The 17,268-nt window shown below is 38.3% G+C and overlaps 1 protein-coding gene across 16 annotated transcripts in view; it reads left to right on the forward strand.

Moving 5' to 3' along the window:
- Window positions 1–1,589: 1,589 nt before the first annotated feature.
- The window catches only part of LOC103004719 (nuclear autoantigen Sp-100), a 79,673-nt gene continuing 63,994 nt past the window's right edge, over window positions 1,590–17,268 (forward strand). For all 16 annotated transcript variants that reach the window (XR_009009102.1, XR_003623645.2, XM_057551706.1 and 13 more), the window contains exon 1: window positions 1,590–1,742. Coding sequence is in view for 14 of the 16 variants with exons in the window: in XM_057551706.1 (XP_057407689.1) it covers window positions 1,711–1,742 (32 nt within the window). In the remaining 2 variants the exon portion in view is untranslated. The remainder of the gene's footprint in view (window positions 1,743–17,268) is intronic.

The following is a 17,268-nucleotide window of genomic DNA, read 5'->3' on the forward strand; positions in this document are numbered from 1 at the left end:
TCATTATGGTTTATCATAGGATCAACCTGCTTCTTAATTTGGTCCTGTCCTTTTCCAAACCCGAGTTCTTGGCTCAGAGAAACTGTGTTCTCCACAGAGGCCTGGGGATGCTTCAGAAACTCCCACTGCTCTCATAGAGTGTGGTGCAGGCCCAGCTTTCTCAGACCCACAGGAAGGTCTCTGCCAGGGGCCGGGAGCAGCCCCCGCGCGGGAGTGTCCACCCTGTGGATTGCTCGCCCAGCTGCTGCTAGGTGGCTTCTAATTCCAGGTGCTCATCTTGAAGGTCCTAAACAGACAACAGAAAAGTGGGCACATTTACGTCAACAGCCAGCACGGCAGTGGCCTGGGCCACCAGCTGCCCAGGGACAGAGAGAAGAGGGAGAGGGGACACTAGAAATGGCAGGTTTGGTTTGTGCCAGCCTTGTCTGGACCCCGTGCCCCATGGTGTCAGGAGCAGAGGACGGTTGTGCCCAACAGAGGCTCGGCTTACCACTCCTTCTACCCCCTCAAAGTGAGGGAGGGAGAGAGGGACCCACACGTGTGCAGGACCTGGTACCACTGAGGCCCTGCCCACTGGAAATGATGCCCTCATCAGTGTCCTGGGACCTGTCCCAACCACTGAGATGTGATGCTCACTTCTTTGGCGGAAAGAAAGAACAGAAGTGGAGAGAAGGTAGAAACCTTCCCACTCATCTTCAAATATGATTTGCTTTTATGCTGACTCAAGTGTGTCTTTTGGTCACTTCTCATTCTTTGTGGAATGATGACTCAGAATCTGAGTGAAAAACCTGTGTGCAGACATAACTTCAGGGCCAAGGGTCACCCTCTCAGCTGGGTCACCTGCCTTTTCATTTCTAGGTTATCTGGGTTCCAACCTCCATCTCCATCCAAAGGGAAGCCTTTGCCCCTCAGCATTCCAATGACTGCTTCCCAGGTTTCTCCTCATCACCCCTGGCTGCAGTTGTGAAGCAACCCCCTAGTCGGGGCACCTTAGACCCTTGCACCTAAGATGTCAACCCTTGTCACCAACTTGGCTCCAGCCTCTGGCCCCAGGGCCTTGGAGATTTTCCTCCTACCTCTGGCTGACTTCCAGGAATACTAAGAACATTCTCTCCACTTTATAAAGCTGAGCATTTGGGCTCTCTCCTGCTCTATGTCCATAAGCTAGGACCTAACTGGGTTGGTCCAGGCTCTCCCACAGCCTGGAGAAAAGATTTGAAGTCTCTGTCTCTTCCTCTCCCCCACCATGGTCATCTCGGCAAGGGGAAGGGTCACACATGGAGCTTACCCCTGACCCTGTGCTATACTCTGAACTGCTCTGAGAAGGCAGGAGACTGAGGACAGTTGTGGTCATGCAGAAGTTGTTGCTGTCTTTGCACAAACAGGTGGACCCCTGGGGGCTGGCCCTGCTCCTCCCCTGGCCCTCCAGGCCCTGACTGTCTCTCCTTGTCTTTCATCCCTGGGACCACATGTCAGGATGGCTGGAAGCACAGTGGAGTTGCGAGAAGAGGGAGGGCGTCTGCCCAGCACAGCTCACTGACAAGTACTTTCACTTCTCTTTTCCCTACTTGGGCGGAGTCATCTCTGGGTGAGTCCCAGAACAGACTTCCTGCCCAGGGCTCAGGACTCCAGCAGCCTCCCCAGACCGAGGCTGGGGAGACTGGAGGGGTCAGAGGCCAAGCTCAGGCCCAGGCCAGGCTGGGCGGGAAGATGGCTGGTTGGGGCAGCGAGCTCATCAGCAGGTCAGTCTTTCTCCCCCTTCCTCCCACCTTTCCCTCTGGCCACGCTGCTGCTTCAGTGCTGTCCTTTGAACTCTGCTTTACGCCTGGTGTAGGGGAACAGTCACCTGCAGTGTAATGAAGGGCAGGAATGTATAATGAGGAAATCGGATTTTAAACTGCAGCAGGGTGCCTGCTGGTTGAGTCCTGCAGCCGCAAGGCACGTGACTGTTTTGCAACTACTGCTCAGCTGGCAGGCCTGTCTGAAGGCAGCTGTCCTTCCTGAGGCTTTGCAGCAAAGATTCATTTCCTTGTGACCCCAGATCACTCTCGTTTCCCTCAGGTCAGTTCTACCTTCACATTGGTCATTTCAAAGAAGGTAGTTTCGAAAATAAAAAATTCAGGAGAAACGCCTGATTTATTCTCAAACCCTGGGTGGTGCTGTCGGTCTCGTACCTGTCCTGTGGACGGGGCCACTTTTCCCACTTCTAGCTGGGGGCCTGGGTTCTTCCTCCAGCAATCCTGAGCAAAGAAGTTAAAGGGAAGAGAAATACACCAAACTGCAAAGAGCTAGCACAGGCTGAGTAATTTTATGTTTGCTTTCATTTTCTGTTCTGGAATAGGTTACACCTCTAAAAGGAAAAGAGTAGAAATCCTATCTTTTTCTCTAGTAATGGGCCAGAAATAGCATTACTTAATATTTTAAATTTTTTGATTTTTGAATACAAAAGAAATACATTATGCATTCTTGCTCATAAAATTTCAAACGATACAGAAGTATACAGAGGGAAAAAGTCCTGTTCACCACTCACCCCCTTGCAGCTTCCAATACCAGTCCTGTTAGAGTCGCAGGCATAACCTTCCAGATCCTTTTCTCTGCATTTACATATATAACTCATTTTCTTAAATACAAAATTTGAATCCTGTTTTTTAAAAAATGTATTCATATTGTGAATGCCATTTTGCATTTTCACTTACTTTAATAGCCATAGGATCTTCTCATTCTTTTTAACAGCTATATATTGGGTTGGCCAAAAGGTCGTAAGATGTTACAGAAAAATCCGAACGAACTTGTTGGCCAACCCAATACTATCCCGTAGAATGGATACACCATCGTTTTTATTGTTTGTTTATTTAATGGAAGTATAGTTGATTTGCAATATGGTGTTAGTTTCAGGTGTAGAGCAAAGTGATTCAGTTCTATATATATATATACACACACACACATATATACATATAAAAATATATATTCTTTTTCAGATTCTTTTCCTATATAGGTTTTACAAAATATTGAGTATGGTTCCCTGTGCTATACAGTAGGTCCTTGTTGTTTGTCTACTTTATATACTAGTGTGTATATGTTATTCCAAAATTCCTAATTTATCCCTCCTCCCATGTTTCCCCTTTGGTAACCATAAGTTTGTTTCCTATGTCTGTGAGTCTGTTTCTGTTTTGTAAATAAGTTCATTTGTATCATTTTTTAGATTCCACAAATAAGTGATATCATATGAGATTTGTCTTTCTCTGTCTGACTTACTTCACCTCTAGGTCCCTCCATGTTGCTGCAAATGGCATTATTTTGTTCTTTTTTTATGGCTGAGTAACATTCCATTGTATAAATATACCAAGCTTCTTTCTCTGTTCATCTGTTCATGGACATTTAGGGTGCTTCCACATCTTGGCTGTTGTAAAAAGTGCTGCTATGAACATTGGGGTGTGTGTATCTTTTCCAAGTATGGTTTTCTCCAGATATATGCCCAGGAGTGGGATTGCTGGATCATATGGTAGCTCTATTTTTAGTTTTTTAAGGAATCTCCATACTATTCTCCACAGTAGCTGTACCAATTTACATTCCCACCAGCAGTGTAGGAGGGTTCTCTTTACTCTACACCGTCTCCAGCATTTATTATTTATAGACTTTTTGATGATGGCCATTCTGACTTACACCATAGTTTTTTGTTTGTTTTGTTTTTTAATTTTTGTTTGCGTTGGGTCTTTGTTACGGAGTGCAGGCTTATTGCAGCGGCTTCTCTTGTTGTGGAGCACGGGCTCTAGGTGTGTGGGCTTCAGTAGTTGCAGCATGTAGGCTTCAGTAGTTGTGGCTTGCGGGCTCTAGAGCGCAGGCTCACTAGCTGTGGCACACGGGCTTAGTTGCTCCGCGGCACTTAGGATCTTCCCGGATCAGGGCTCAAACCCATGTCCCCTGCATTGGTAGGCGGGTTCCTAACCACTGCACCATCAGGGAAGCCCCATACACCATGGTTTTTAAAACATCCCTCCTCCCCACCCTATTGACAGACATTTAGATCATTTTCAATTGTTCACTTTTACCAAGAAGCAGTGATAACGATTATGTATTTCTTTATATTTTTGTACATATAAAAGTGTTTGTCTTGTGTCAATAACCAAAAAAAAATGGAATGCTGAGGCAAAGGGTACTAATATTTAATTGTTTATAGATTCTGCAAACGGCCTTTCTAAGTAGCTGAACCAATGTATTCACCTACACGATTTAGGTCAGCCATCTCCCCACACCCAAACTTTGCAGAGGTGGTGGATCAAGAGTTGCATCTTGTTAACTTTACTCTCCTGATTACATGAGAGGTTGAACAGTTTTTTTGTGTTTATTGGCCTCTTCTATGAAGTGCTGGTTGATTTATTGCCAGTGTTAGTGAGTTGAGGTGATTGTTCTTTCTTTAACTGTAAGGGAGAATTTGCTAAAATTCTGAAACTTATAAATATACTTCCCTTGCCCTTTCACTTTGCTATGGTGACTTTATCTTATTAAAGCTTAAACTTTAATGTATAGACTTATTATTGTATTGACTTTATAAAATAGATGTACCCTTGTTATTATGAATAAATAAAGTGATGAAGAAAGTTATTGATAAATTCCGTGTGCACAGTCTTTAACTATAGCCCTTGTGTTTTTAAGGTGATAGATTCAATTCTACCTTTACTTCAGGGTAAGTTTCTCTTCCAGTATCACCAAAATGATTTTCTTCTTCAATTTTGGGGCAAAATTATTCTTCCACTGGAGCAACTTCAGCCTTCACAGCTTTTATCTGTCCCTGATCTTTCATCTCTTTAGCTTTTTACTTTCTGCTCATAATGGTTGTCTCAAACTTTTCTTCATGACAATTATTTAATTTTTAGTAGTTTTTGGTTTCTTGGGTTTTTTTTAAGTTGATTTGTTTATTTGGGGGGATCTTAATTTGTTTCTACAGCTCTTCCAACTCCACTTGAAATCACATATTGTTAATTGTTATTTTATCACCCTATCTTCATGCTCTTGCTTTATTATTTAGGTTTTTGTGTGATGTTCAGTGCTTTGGGGATGTTTTCTTCATCCTCTGGGTTATCCTTCCAGATTGATTCTATTTGCAGTTTGGTTTCAAGTGTTGCTTTACTTTCTTGTTCACGTGCCTGCCCTGGTTTTACAGCCCATTTCGTTCCTGCATGACCTGGGCAGCTCTCTCACCACCCACAGTCTTAAGCTGAGCGAATGTTTTTGTTTTTTTCCCCCCACATTTCCTGTCTTATCTGAGACCAAATTACTTCCTGTCTGATCTACAGTTAAAGCTTCTACTTTAATTCTTACCAATTTTTGTCTGAGAATCTGTTAATCTGTTAAACCATCCCTTTCCCCACTGATCTGCAGCGCTCCCTTTCCCATTAGCCAAGGGGTCATATGTGCAGGGTCTGTTTCCGTGCACTCTCTTCTCTGCCATTGACCTATGACAGCCTCTCCTTATGCGTTTCCACACTGTCATGGCAACAACAGCTTCATGTGAACTCTTGAAGAGTAAATCTTCCCACGTTCTTTTCTTCTTCCAAAGTGTCTTGGCCCTTTGCATCTCCAAATCAGCTTGTCAAAATCTTGTTGAGATTTTGGTTAGGATTGCGTTGACTCTATAGGTCAAATTGAAGAGAATTGACATCTTTACAATCTTGTCTTCCATCTCATTAATATGGTATATATATATTAATTTTAAAATATTTTCTAATAAAATTTAAACTTTTCTGCCTAGAAGTCTTGTACTTCTGCTAGATTTATTCATAGATACTTGAGATATTTGTGCTATGATATCTATATAGTTTAAAAATCAACTTTCTAGCTGCTTGTTACTAAGATATAAAAATAAATTGAAACTTTGCCAAACTTTAAAAAATTCTAATAAATTGTATGGAGATATATATTTTGTATATAGATATAAATTTATATAATGTATACGTAATGACTATTTTGTTACTTTCAATCTAATTCTTATACTTCCTACTTCTTTTTCTTGCCTTACTGTGTGGGCTAGGACTTTGTACACGGTGAATATAAGTAGTGATAGTAATCATCTCTATCTTGATTCCAGTCCCAAAGTGAAGGCCTTTATCATTGTACAATTATGAATGATGTTTGCTGTAGGTTTTCTTCTTTAATAAAAAGACTTACACAGATTAAAGAAGTTTTATACTTGGCATCTGATACTTTCAATATATGAGGTGTTTGTGACCCTGTTTTCTGTTGTTTCTGCCAGTTCTCACTCACAAATTTCTTTTTTTAAATAAACTTTTTATTTTGGAATAATGTTATATTTACAGAAAAGTTGCAAAGATAGTACAGAAGTCTCTAATACTGTGCACCCAGTTTCATTTCCTGTGTTGTTATCCTCTTGCATTATTGTGGTACATTTGTCAAAACTAAGAAAACTCAATATTGGTAGGTTACTGCTAACTAAAGCCCAGACTTTTTTCATTTTCACCAGTTTTTCCACCAATGTCCATTTTCTTTTGCAGGATTGAATCCAGTATACCACATTGCACTGAGCCATCCCATCACCTCTTCTCTTCTGGTCTGTGACAGTTTCTCAGTCTTTCCTTGTCTTTCACGACCTTGACAGTTTGAGGAGTACTGATCAGGCATTTTGTAGAATCTTTCAATTGGGGTTTGTCTTGATGTCTTTCTCATCATTATACTGGGGTTACAGGTTTTATGAAAGAAACCACAGAGGTGAAATGCCCTTCTCATCACCTCGTATCAGGGCATATGTCAACCTGACTTATCACCAGGAATGCTGACCTTGATCATTTGGTTTAGGTAGTGTTTGCCAGGCTTTACCACTATAAAGTTACTATTTTTTTCCTTTCCACACTCAATTCACAAAGATTACTTTGCTTATATAGCTGGTTATCCTTGACTATGTACTAGCATCGTATGTAGAAAAATTATTTATAGGTCAAATCTGGGACCACAGTGAAGGTACTAGGCTTTGGAAAGGATTGCTGTTTGCTACAACCAGGTGCCTCAGGACCAACCAGTTTGGGAACTCTTTAGCACATGTTCAGGGGCTGAGAGAACCTGGAGGAACCCAGGTGATTTAACTGGGAATACAATTCAGTAAATTCAGAGATGTGCCTCCACTTATTCTCACCATGAAGATGTCAAGGTCAGGGTCTGGACTCCCATTGGACTCTCCACCCTGTGTGGACTCTAGACTTTATTTCTGTCTCTCTCACTCCTTAAGGCTGTCAAACCTGAGGTCCTGATTCTCTGGGGTCAGCAAATGCCCTCAAATCAGAAGTGTCTCTGTGCTTTGCTTACCTCTCTGGTTTCTCCTTCCCCTTTACTTTTGCCTGGCAAATCCTTATGGTGGTTTCATTTCTTCTATGATTAATAACATGTTTAAATGCTTTTTCCAACTCAAGTTTTTTCAACAGAACTCTGTACTGCTTGTGGGAGTTGGGAGAGATTGAGATGTTTTGAATCCTGACCTACCACATCAGAAACTTATGGTCATTGACTAAATGATTGATTGATTGATTAACTGCCGTTTTTCAAAGTTTATGGCTTGAGGTTTGATTGTGGCTCTTGAAGTTTTCTCTGACTGCTTCTAGGATTTTTCTCTTAGCATTTAAACTGTAGTGAGTCTAGATTTGTTTGTTTGTTTGTTTTATTGTTTTTGTTTTGCACTTAACCTGTTGGTGTTTTCACAGTTGCTTGAATTTGTGAGTTGATGCCTTTTATCTGTTTTGGAAAATCCTTAGCCGTTAACTCTTCAAATATTTCTTCTGCCCTCCCCCCAGCTTCCTCCTCTCTCTTTCTAGGACTCAAAAGCAAATTATACTAGACCTTTTGACTGTCTCTCACATATTCCTTTCATGCTTTTCTGCATTTTTCCATTTGTTAAATGTCTGTACTTTAGTTGGATGTCTTTTATTGAGGTATCTATCTTCTAGTTAGCCAATGGACAAGTTTTGTCTTTTTTATCCAATCTTCTGCTAAATACTACCAACAAGTTTCATTTTTAAAATTGTATTTTTAGATCTAAATATTCCATTTCATTTCTTTTTGTAGATTCCAATTCTCTGGTAGAATTATCTGACTTTCTATTTTCTCCATCATTTCGTCCATTTTCTTGACCATGCTAATAACAGATTTTACGTGCTAAGTCCAATGTCTGGATCATCTGTGCACTTGCTTCCATCATCTTTTTTTTTCTTGGTTTGGTCCTATAGTCCTATCTTTTGACATGCCTATTAATTTTTGATTGAATGCCAGACATTGTGTATGCAAGACATGAAGCCTCCAAATATTCTCTTCCACATAAGAGTGATTCCCCTTTCCTCTGCTAAGCAAGTAAAACAATGAGGCAGACTACATTACACATTCAGGGCATGAAATGACTCAAGAATAGTATGCATTTTTTGATAAGATTTAATATACCTCTGGTTTGCCCTGATCACAGATGAGGACATCCAGGGCTTTCAACTGAGAGACAGCAATCAAGTTTTTTCTGCTTTTCAAAGCTTTTGTCATATTTTCACCCTCTTTCCTCATGCAGCTTTCGAACTGAAAAAAGTTCTTGAGAAAACCAACCAAGTTTTTAATTTCCTTGAAGTCTCTAACTTTGCACTCCAACTCCAAATGACCATCAGAAGTTCTGCTAGTTTCTTTGTCCTCCAGCTACAGCCCTTTGCCTGTGCCAAGTCCAGATTCTCAGCTTCTAGCTGTGTTCAGAATTTACAAGTGCTGTCATGGGACAAAAAGGCTACAGATTCCAAAGCCAGATCACCCCTCCCTTCAGAGCTTTCAACTCTCTCCCTTTATGTTCTCTGGACCTTATCATGATTGTCTTTGCCTTTTCCGCATGGTGAGCCTTCAGGTAATTCTTTGCTTTTCAGAGACTTTTTACATAGTTATTCCAGCCTCCTGGCCTTAAAAGCTTTACCAAATATCTTGGGAAGAAGAACGGGTTGTGTGTTGAGGCCCCTCAAGTCTCCAGCCCTGTGTGACTGTCACAAGCTCTTCTGTGTTGCCTGTTCAGAGTAACACTCTTTGCTCTTGGCCAAGCCCAAATTCTCAGCCTCTATTCCCAGAATCAGCAAATACCAGCCACTACCCTGAAAAATAACAATTATAGCTTCTCAGCTCCCAAAGGTCTCCAGTCTCTAGAACCTTAGTCTCTGCAGACTCTGTTGCTTCTGTAGCTCTCTAGTCCCTTTAAAATAGTGTTCTGGTATTCTACCCAGCTCTTCTAATTGTTCTCTACTGGACTTCTGGCCTGCCTCAAACTGTTCGATCCTACCCTCTGATGAATTTTTGTTTACATTATTTTATGTGGATACTAACCAAGGGTTAACCTATAGTCTAGTTTCATTTTCCGATTTTATTCAAAAATCACATACAAATTTTTTAAAATTTTTATTATTTTTAATTGAAGTAGAGTTGATTTACAACATTACATGAGTTTTAGGTGTACAACACAGTGATTCGATTTTTTATAGATTATACTACATTTAAAGTTATTACAAAATAATGGCTATATTTGCATGTGCTATACAATATATCCCTGTTGCTTATTTATTTTATACATAGTAGTTTGTGTTTCTTAATCTTATATGCCTATCTTGCCCCTCCCCACTTCCCTCTCCTCTCTGGTAACCACTAACTTGTTCTCTATATCTGTAAATCTGTTGCTGTTTTGTTATATACATTCATTTGTTTTATATTTTAGGTTCCACATATAAGTGATAACATAGAGTATTTGTCTTTTTCTATCTGACTTGTCTCACTAAGCATAATACTCTAGGTCCATTCACATTGTTGCAAATAGCAAAATTTTATTTTTATAATGGCTGAGTAATATTCCAATGTGTGTGTGTGTGTGTGTGTGTGTGTGTGTGTGTGTGTGCATCATGCCTTATTTATCCATTCATCTGTTGATGGGCACTTAAGTTGCTTCTATATCTTGGCAATTGTAAATAATGCTGCTATTAACATTGGGGTACATGTATCCATATCCATTTTTATACTCAAGTTTACCAATGTTATCCTCCTTATGCTTTTTTAAAAATGCCTTTTATATTCTCAGAATTCTAACCATATTCTCCTATATATTATACTAATACTTTATTAATTCATTCACAAATATTTCCCAATACCATGTTTTCAGAACTTAATGAGATGCTGGAATATAATGGTGAGCAAAGCAGACCAAGTCCCTGCCCTAATGGAAATGACATTCCAGTGAGAGAAAAATAGTAAACAGATGAACAAATAAATGTATAATTTAATGACAGAAAGTGGTAAGAGTATAAAGAAAAAAAGCATATGGGGTACATGGATAGAGTGTAATGGGAGTGCAATTTTAGACAGGATGTCCTGGGAGGGCTTTCTGAGAGGTTAGTATATGATGAGAGTCATGAATGTATTGAGGAAAAGCACCATGCCAATTCCTGAAGAAATGTTCTAAGTAGAGGAAACAGCCAACGAAAAGTCAGGCATAGAAACATGGTTGGAATGTCTGAAGAAGGCTTGGAGGTTAAGGTGCCAAAGGGCAGTGATCTAGAAGAGGAGTAGTAGAAAATGAGGTTGGAAAGTCATGTTTCTCACGGGTCATGGTCAAGACTTTATATTTTATTCAAAATAGTGTGGGGAGTCATTGGAGAGTTTTCAATAGAGTGAAATAATCTGATTTCAGTTTTTCAAAGATCTCTTTTGCTTATGTTTGATGTTTTGAGAACAGCTGCAATATGACATGAGTGGAAACAAGAAGACTAGCTGGTAGCTATTACAGTAGCCAGGCAAGAGATGATGGTGGTTGGGACCAGGTTGGTGCAATGAATATAAAGAAAAAGGGTGGGATATCGGATATATTTCTATGGTAAAGCCAAGAACAGTCGAAGATGGATCAAACATTAAGTATGAGAGGAAGAGGAGTGTCATAGAAGACTGCAAATGTTTTAGCCAAAGAAATTAAAGGAGAAAGTTGTCATTTGCCTAGATGGCAACATTGTGTAGTGATTAAAGGGCCTGGACTCTGGTCCAAAGCCTCACTCTGTTCTTCAATAATTATGTGGCCTTGGGGATATTGCTTAACATCTCTATACCTCTGTTTCTTCATCTGTAAAATGGGATAATAAGAGCATATACCTCATAGGTGCTGTTATATGTATTTACTAAATCCTATATATGGAAAAGTTAGAAAATAAGCAGGTTTCAAGAGGTGACTCAGAAGATCAGTGATCAGTTGCTGCCTGCTAATTGGAAAAAGCCTACCTGTGTCATCAAAGTGAAGATGGTTGAATATAAATCTGGAGTCCAGGGGAGAGATATGAGGTAGAGATGCACATTTGGGAATTGTCCATGGGTGGCTGGTATCCAAAGCCATGGGAATAGATAAGATTACACAGGGAAGGAGTGCAGATAGAAAAGAGGTAAGAGAACTGTCCCTGAGGAGTTGAATACATGCAGAAGAGCAGGAATAGCCAAGGAGATAGTTGGAAAGCCATAAAGACATGGCTCTCAGGAGCCAAATGAAGAAAGCATTTCCAGAAGGGAGAAGTTGTTCAGTGTCCATGAGGTTGAGGGATGAAATAAGAGGAGGACTGAGAATTGGCCTTTGGGTTTGGCAGTGTGGAGGTCAGGCAAAACATAAACCCAGAATATTATGTATAGGGTATTGGTAAGGGTAAAACTTGAATGAGTGCAAGAGAGACTGAGGTGGAAAAGTGGAGACAGTGAATATGGACAACAATTTCAAACGAGAAACACAACAGGAGAGGTAATCTGAGTGTAGGGAGATTTTTAAATGGGTAATACTGAAGCATGCTGTATGTTGATAGTAATAGTCCAATAGAGAAGGAAAAGTTGATGAGGCAGAAGTGAGAGAGAATGATTCTGTATTGATTGTGCCTGAGTCAGGGAGAGGTAATGGAAAACAGTGCCCAAGTGGGTGGATTGTCCTTAGGCTGAAGAGAGGCAATCTGTGCACTGTAACAGGAGGGAAGGCCAAGGGGTGCCCAGGTAGGTAGGCTGACGTATTCCACGTTGAGAGGATGCAGTTACGTTCTTCTGTTTTGAGTCTACATTCTCAGTTGAGAGGGAGAGAAAGGGTGGGAAGAGTTTGAGGATAGAAAAGCTGTAAAACAGTCATTCAAGGAAGGAAAATGTGAAATGAATAGCATGATGTAGGATTACTCAACAGCACTGAGAATCCATTTCAGCTTAATGAATATAAACTTACAGAGAGAGCACTTAGCATGCTTGTTTTTTTCTCCAGACAGCTTGGGTGCTGATGAGTGGAAGAGGGGCTAATCTGATTTTATCCAGGGTTATCGATATATTAGATAAATTCACTGGAGGGAGATGTGAACGAGGAAGTTAAAGGTGAATTTAAGAGGCAGATTTTAATAGCAGTCCTAGAACTTGACTGCATGATGAAGAGCTTTGAACTTACTGATCCCCTTCCCAGTTGTACTTGGGTATTAGGATGTTTTAAAACTCCTTAGTAGATTCTAATGTATAGCCAAGGTTAAGAACACTGGAATATAACAATATATCATGAATTTAGGTGGGTAAGAAAAGTGAAGACATAGAAGCAATTATGGAAAATTAAAAAAAAAAAAAACAGTAGCAGAATTGGGAGCCTGAGTGTAGGGGATCACAGATTCATTGGAGTGCAGATGTTAGAAGACATGACCTGCAATAGATGAGGCAGTGGTCATATTTCAGTCTGAGATTTTGTAGCATGCACAAATTGGAGGAATGATGAAGTCTAAAGTATGGCCATGGAAGAAAGTTGCAGAAATCCAGTGGAAGACAAGATTATTAGAGATAGGAAGGTCAATAAGTTGAAAGATCAGGATATTTAATGGAATCTCTGTGAATATGGAAATAATCATGAATTTTGTAAGGATTCCTGGTAAGGTATTTGCAAAAGTTTTCTTCGAATAAGGGACAGTAGCCAATAGAATGGCAGATAGAAAGGAAAGAAAAAAAGAAAGATAAAATGTTTTATAGTTTGTTTAGTTGGTTTTTTGGTTGGTTTATATTTCTTTCTTAATTCCACGGGAGATTTATTTTTGCACATGGAATGAGATACAGAACTACCATTTTTTTCCTTCAAAAAAAGGACCATTTATGCAATAACATTAACTTAGTAGTTTATCCTTTAACTACTGATTTGAAATAACATTTTAAACATATACTAGATTACCTTTTATATATAGGTGATCCTTGTTCTGATTCATGATTCTATTTTTTTATTCCTCTTTCAACACTGAAATATTTTAGTTACTATGGCTTTATAGGTAAAGCTCTTTATCATTCCTATTTTCAAAATATTCATAGCTATTCTTGAGTTCTTTCTCTTCTAGATAAATGTTGGGACCAACTGTTAATGTTCTGTAGTATAACCCATCTTTCTGGGATTCAGTCAATAGACATAGAACGAATATATAGATTTAAATTAAAATGTAAAAATTAAATTAAAATTTTAAAAATTCTGAATGGTCCCAACTAGAAAGATGGCATGTGTCTTTATTTATTCAAGTACATATTCAAGTTCTATAGTAAAGTTATTGTTTTTTAATGATCCCTATGGTAAGCTCATTGGGTCAATTTAGTGCTAGGCATTTTACAATTATATTTATAAACGGGAACTCATTTTTCTTTTACATTTTCTAAATTTTTATTGCTGGCATAGGGGAAAACTTGGTTTGAGTTTGTTGATCTTATGGATACAAATCTTACTAAGTGGACTTCTCCTAATATTGTCTTGTATTTTTCCGGAGAAATCTTTGATTTCCTTTATCAATGTTTTATAGTTCTCAGCATATAAGTCTTTCACGTCTTGGTCAGGTTTATTCCTAAGTTTTTTTGTTTTTTTTTTGATGCAATTTTAAAAGTGACTGCTTTTTTTTTTAACTTTCCCTTTCTGATATTTCATTGTTAGTGTAAAGAAATGCAACAGATTTATTGCCTTTAGCTCAGTTTTCATCTCAGCAATTGAGTTGTCTAATTTTGATTGGCTCCTCTTTATAATTTCTAGTTCCGTATTACAGTGATCTGCATTTCTATCGATAGTGTTTCTTAATTCCTTCAGCAATTTTATTACCTCCTTTCTCAATTCAGGGTCTGACAGACTGGAGAGGTCTGTTTCATTGTTTGTTCTTTCAGGAGATTTCTCTTGTTCTTTTAATTGCCTTAGTGTGAGGGTTGATTTTATTCATTGTTCTGGGTACTCCAGGGCCCTTTCAAATGGAAACCTACTTATTTTAAGTCACACAATTTTGCTTGTAATATTTCTTCAGTTATTTCCTCCCTTCTGCTTTCTCCTATCTTTTGGAATTCATGTTAGTTGGATATTAGGTCTCCTAGGTTGATCCTCTACAAGCTTCCTGCTTTTCAGGGTCTTGGGGCAATTCTTTATATTTTTTTCTTTTGAATCTACCATCTGTAAAAGTTTCTCAGCTCATTCATTCATTCTAGTGATTTTTAAATTTCTGCCATCATATTTTTAATTTCCAAAAGCTCTTTTTAAAACTTTCTTTTTTTATACCACCTTTTTTGAAAAATGAATCCGATACTGTTTTTCTACTACTGAAGACAATAGTTTTTTTTTTTAAATTCCATTTATTACAAGGTTTTTTTGAGAGTTAGTTACTTTCCAGCTCTTTCCCTACTATTTGTTTCTTCTCAAGGATTCCATCAGGTGTCCATTTACATTTAAGAATGAGACATGAAAACTTGATTAGGGCTCTGTGTAAAGGATGCCTCTAGTTGACTGGTGAGTTTCATTGTGCCAGTTTTGATTTTCACCTCTCAATCTGTCTTCTGAAGTAATGGTGCCTCTGATTCCTGACCCCTTTCACAATTCAGAAGCCTAAATTGGCTTGCCTCTTTCCAGTTTCCCCTTGTATGAGTAACTATATTTTTTAAAGATTTATTGAAGTATAATTGATATACAAAAAATTGCACGCATCTAATGTATAAAACTTGATGAGTTTGGACATGATACCATCACCACAACCAAGGTACTAAACATATTCATCACCTCCAAAACCCTTTTTGTGTTTGTTAACTATAGGTACTATGTTTTATAGTAGATCTCTAGAACTTATTCATCTTGCATAACTGAAACTTTATACCCATTGAAAAACAATTACCCATTTTCCACCCCCAGCACTGGTAACCACCATTCAATTCTCTACTTCTATGAGTTTGACTATTTTAGATACCTTATATAAGTGGAATCATGCAGTATTTATCCTTCTGTGACTGCTTTATTTAACTTAGCATAATGAACCTCTAGGTTCATCCATGTTGTCATAAATGGCAGGATTTCTTTCTTTTTTAAAGAAACAATCCCACTTACCATCACATCAAAAAGAATAAAATACCTAGGAATAAACCTACCAAGGAGACAAAAGACTTGTACTCTGAAAGCTATGAGAAGCTGATGAAAGAAATCAAAGATGACACAAACAGGTGGAAAGATATACCACGTTCTTGGACTGGAAGAATCAATATTGTCAAAATGACTGTACTACCCGAGGTAGTCTATAGAGTCAATGCAATCCTTATCAAATTACCAATGGGATTTTTCATGGAACAAGAATAAAAATTTTTAAATTTGTATGGAGACACAAAAGACCCTGAATAGCAAGCAATCTTGAGAAAGAAAAACAGAGCTGGAGGAATCAGGCTCCCTGACTTCAGACTATACTACAAAGCTACAGTCATCAAAACAGTATGATACTGGCACAAAAACAGAAATATAGATCAATGGAACAGGATAGAAAGCCCAGCAATAAACACACGCACCCATGGTCACCTAATCTATGACAGAGGAGGCAAGAATACACAATGGAAAAAAGACAGCCTCTTCAATAAGTGGTGCTGGGAAAACTGGACAGTTACATGTAAAAGAATGAAATTAGAACACTCCCTAACACCATACACAAAAATAAACTCAAAATGGATTAAAGACCTAAATGTGAGGTAGGATACTATAAAACTCTTAGAGGAAAACATAGGCTGAACACTCTTTGACATAAATCACAGCAACATCTTTTTTGACCCACCTCCTAGAGTAATGAAAATTAAAACAAAAATAAACAAATGGGACCTAATTAAACTTAAAAACTTTTGCACAACAAAGGAAACCATAAACAAGATGAAAAGACAGCCCTTAGAATGGGAGAAAATTTTTGCAAATGAAGCAACTGACAAAGGATTAATCTCCAAAATATACAAGCAATTCATACAGCTCAATATCAAAAAAATAAACAACCCAATCAAAAAATGGGTGGAAGATCTAAACAGACATTTCTCCAAAGAAGACATACATATGGCCAAAAAGCACATAAAAAGATGCTCAACATCACAAATTATTAGAGAAATGCAAATCAAAACTACAATGAGGTATCACCTCACACCAGTCAGAAGGGCCATCATCAAAAACTCTACAAACAATAAATGCTGGAGAAGGTGTGGAGAAAAGGGAACCCTCCTGCACTGTTGGCAGGAATGTAAATTGGTACAGCCACTAGGGAGAACAGTACAGAGGTTCCTTTAAAAACTAAAAATAGAACTACCATATGACCCAGCAATCCCACTCCTGGGCCTATATCTGGAGAAAACAATACTCTGTAATGACCTATATGGGAAAAGAATCTAAAAAAGAGTGGATATATGTATATGTATAACTGATTCACTTTGCTGCACAGAAGAAACTAACAACATTGTAAATCAATTATACTCCAATAAAAATTAACTTTAAAAAAGTAGGTAGAGGAAGATTTAATAGATTTAATGTAAAAAAAGCAATACAAACATTAAAAGACAATGTAAAAAAAAAAAAAAAGACAATGTAGAAAAATATTTTCAACACATATAACAAAGGCTTAATATATCTGATATACACAGACCCAGCCCACTGATAAAATATGACAAATAACTCCAAAGAAAATGGACTTGAACAGAAAGCTTAGAGAAGAGAAAATAAAAATGTGCAATAAACATATGAATACATACAAATTAAATGGTAGTGAGAAACCATTTCTCACCTCTTAGAATGGCAAACATAACTTCATAAATGACATTGCAGTGTGGGAGAAGATTCAGAGAAACAGACATTTATTGCTGGGTTGAGCATGAATTGCTAGAGCCTTTTCAGGAAAGATCTGGCAATATCTACTAAATTTTAAGATACACTACAGCTTAACCCAGCAGTCAGTCCTACTTTTGGAACCTATCCTGTGAAAATAAAAA

Source organism: Balaenoptera acutorostrata, chromosome 8 (assembly GCF_949987535.1).
Source record: "Balaenoptera acutorostrata chromosome 8, mBalAcu1.1, whole genome shotgun sequence".
NCBI classification, from domain to species: Eukaryota; Metazoa; Chordata; class Mammalia; order Artiodactyla; family Balaenopteridae; genus Balaenoptera; species Balaenoptera acutorostrata.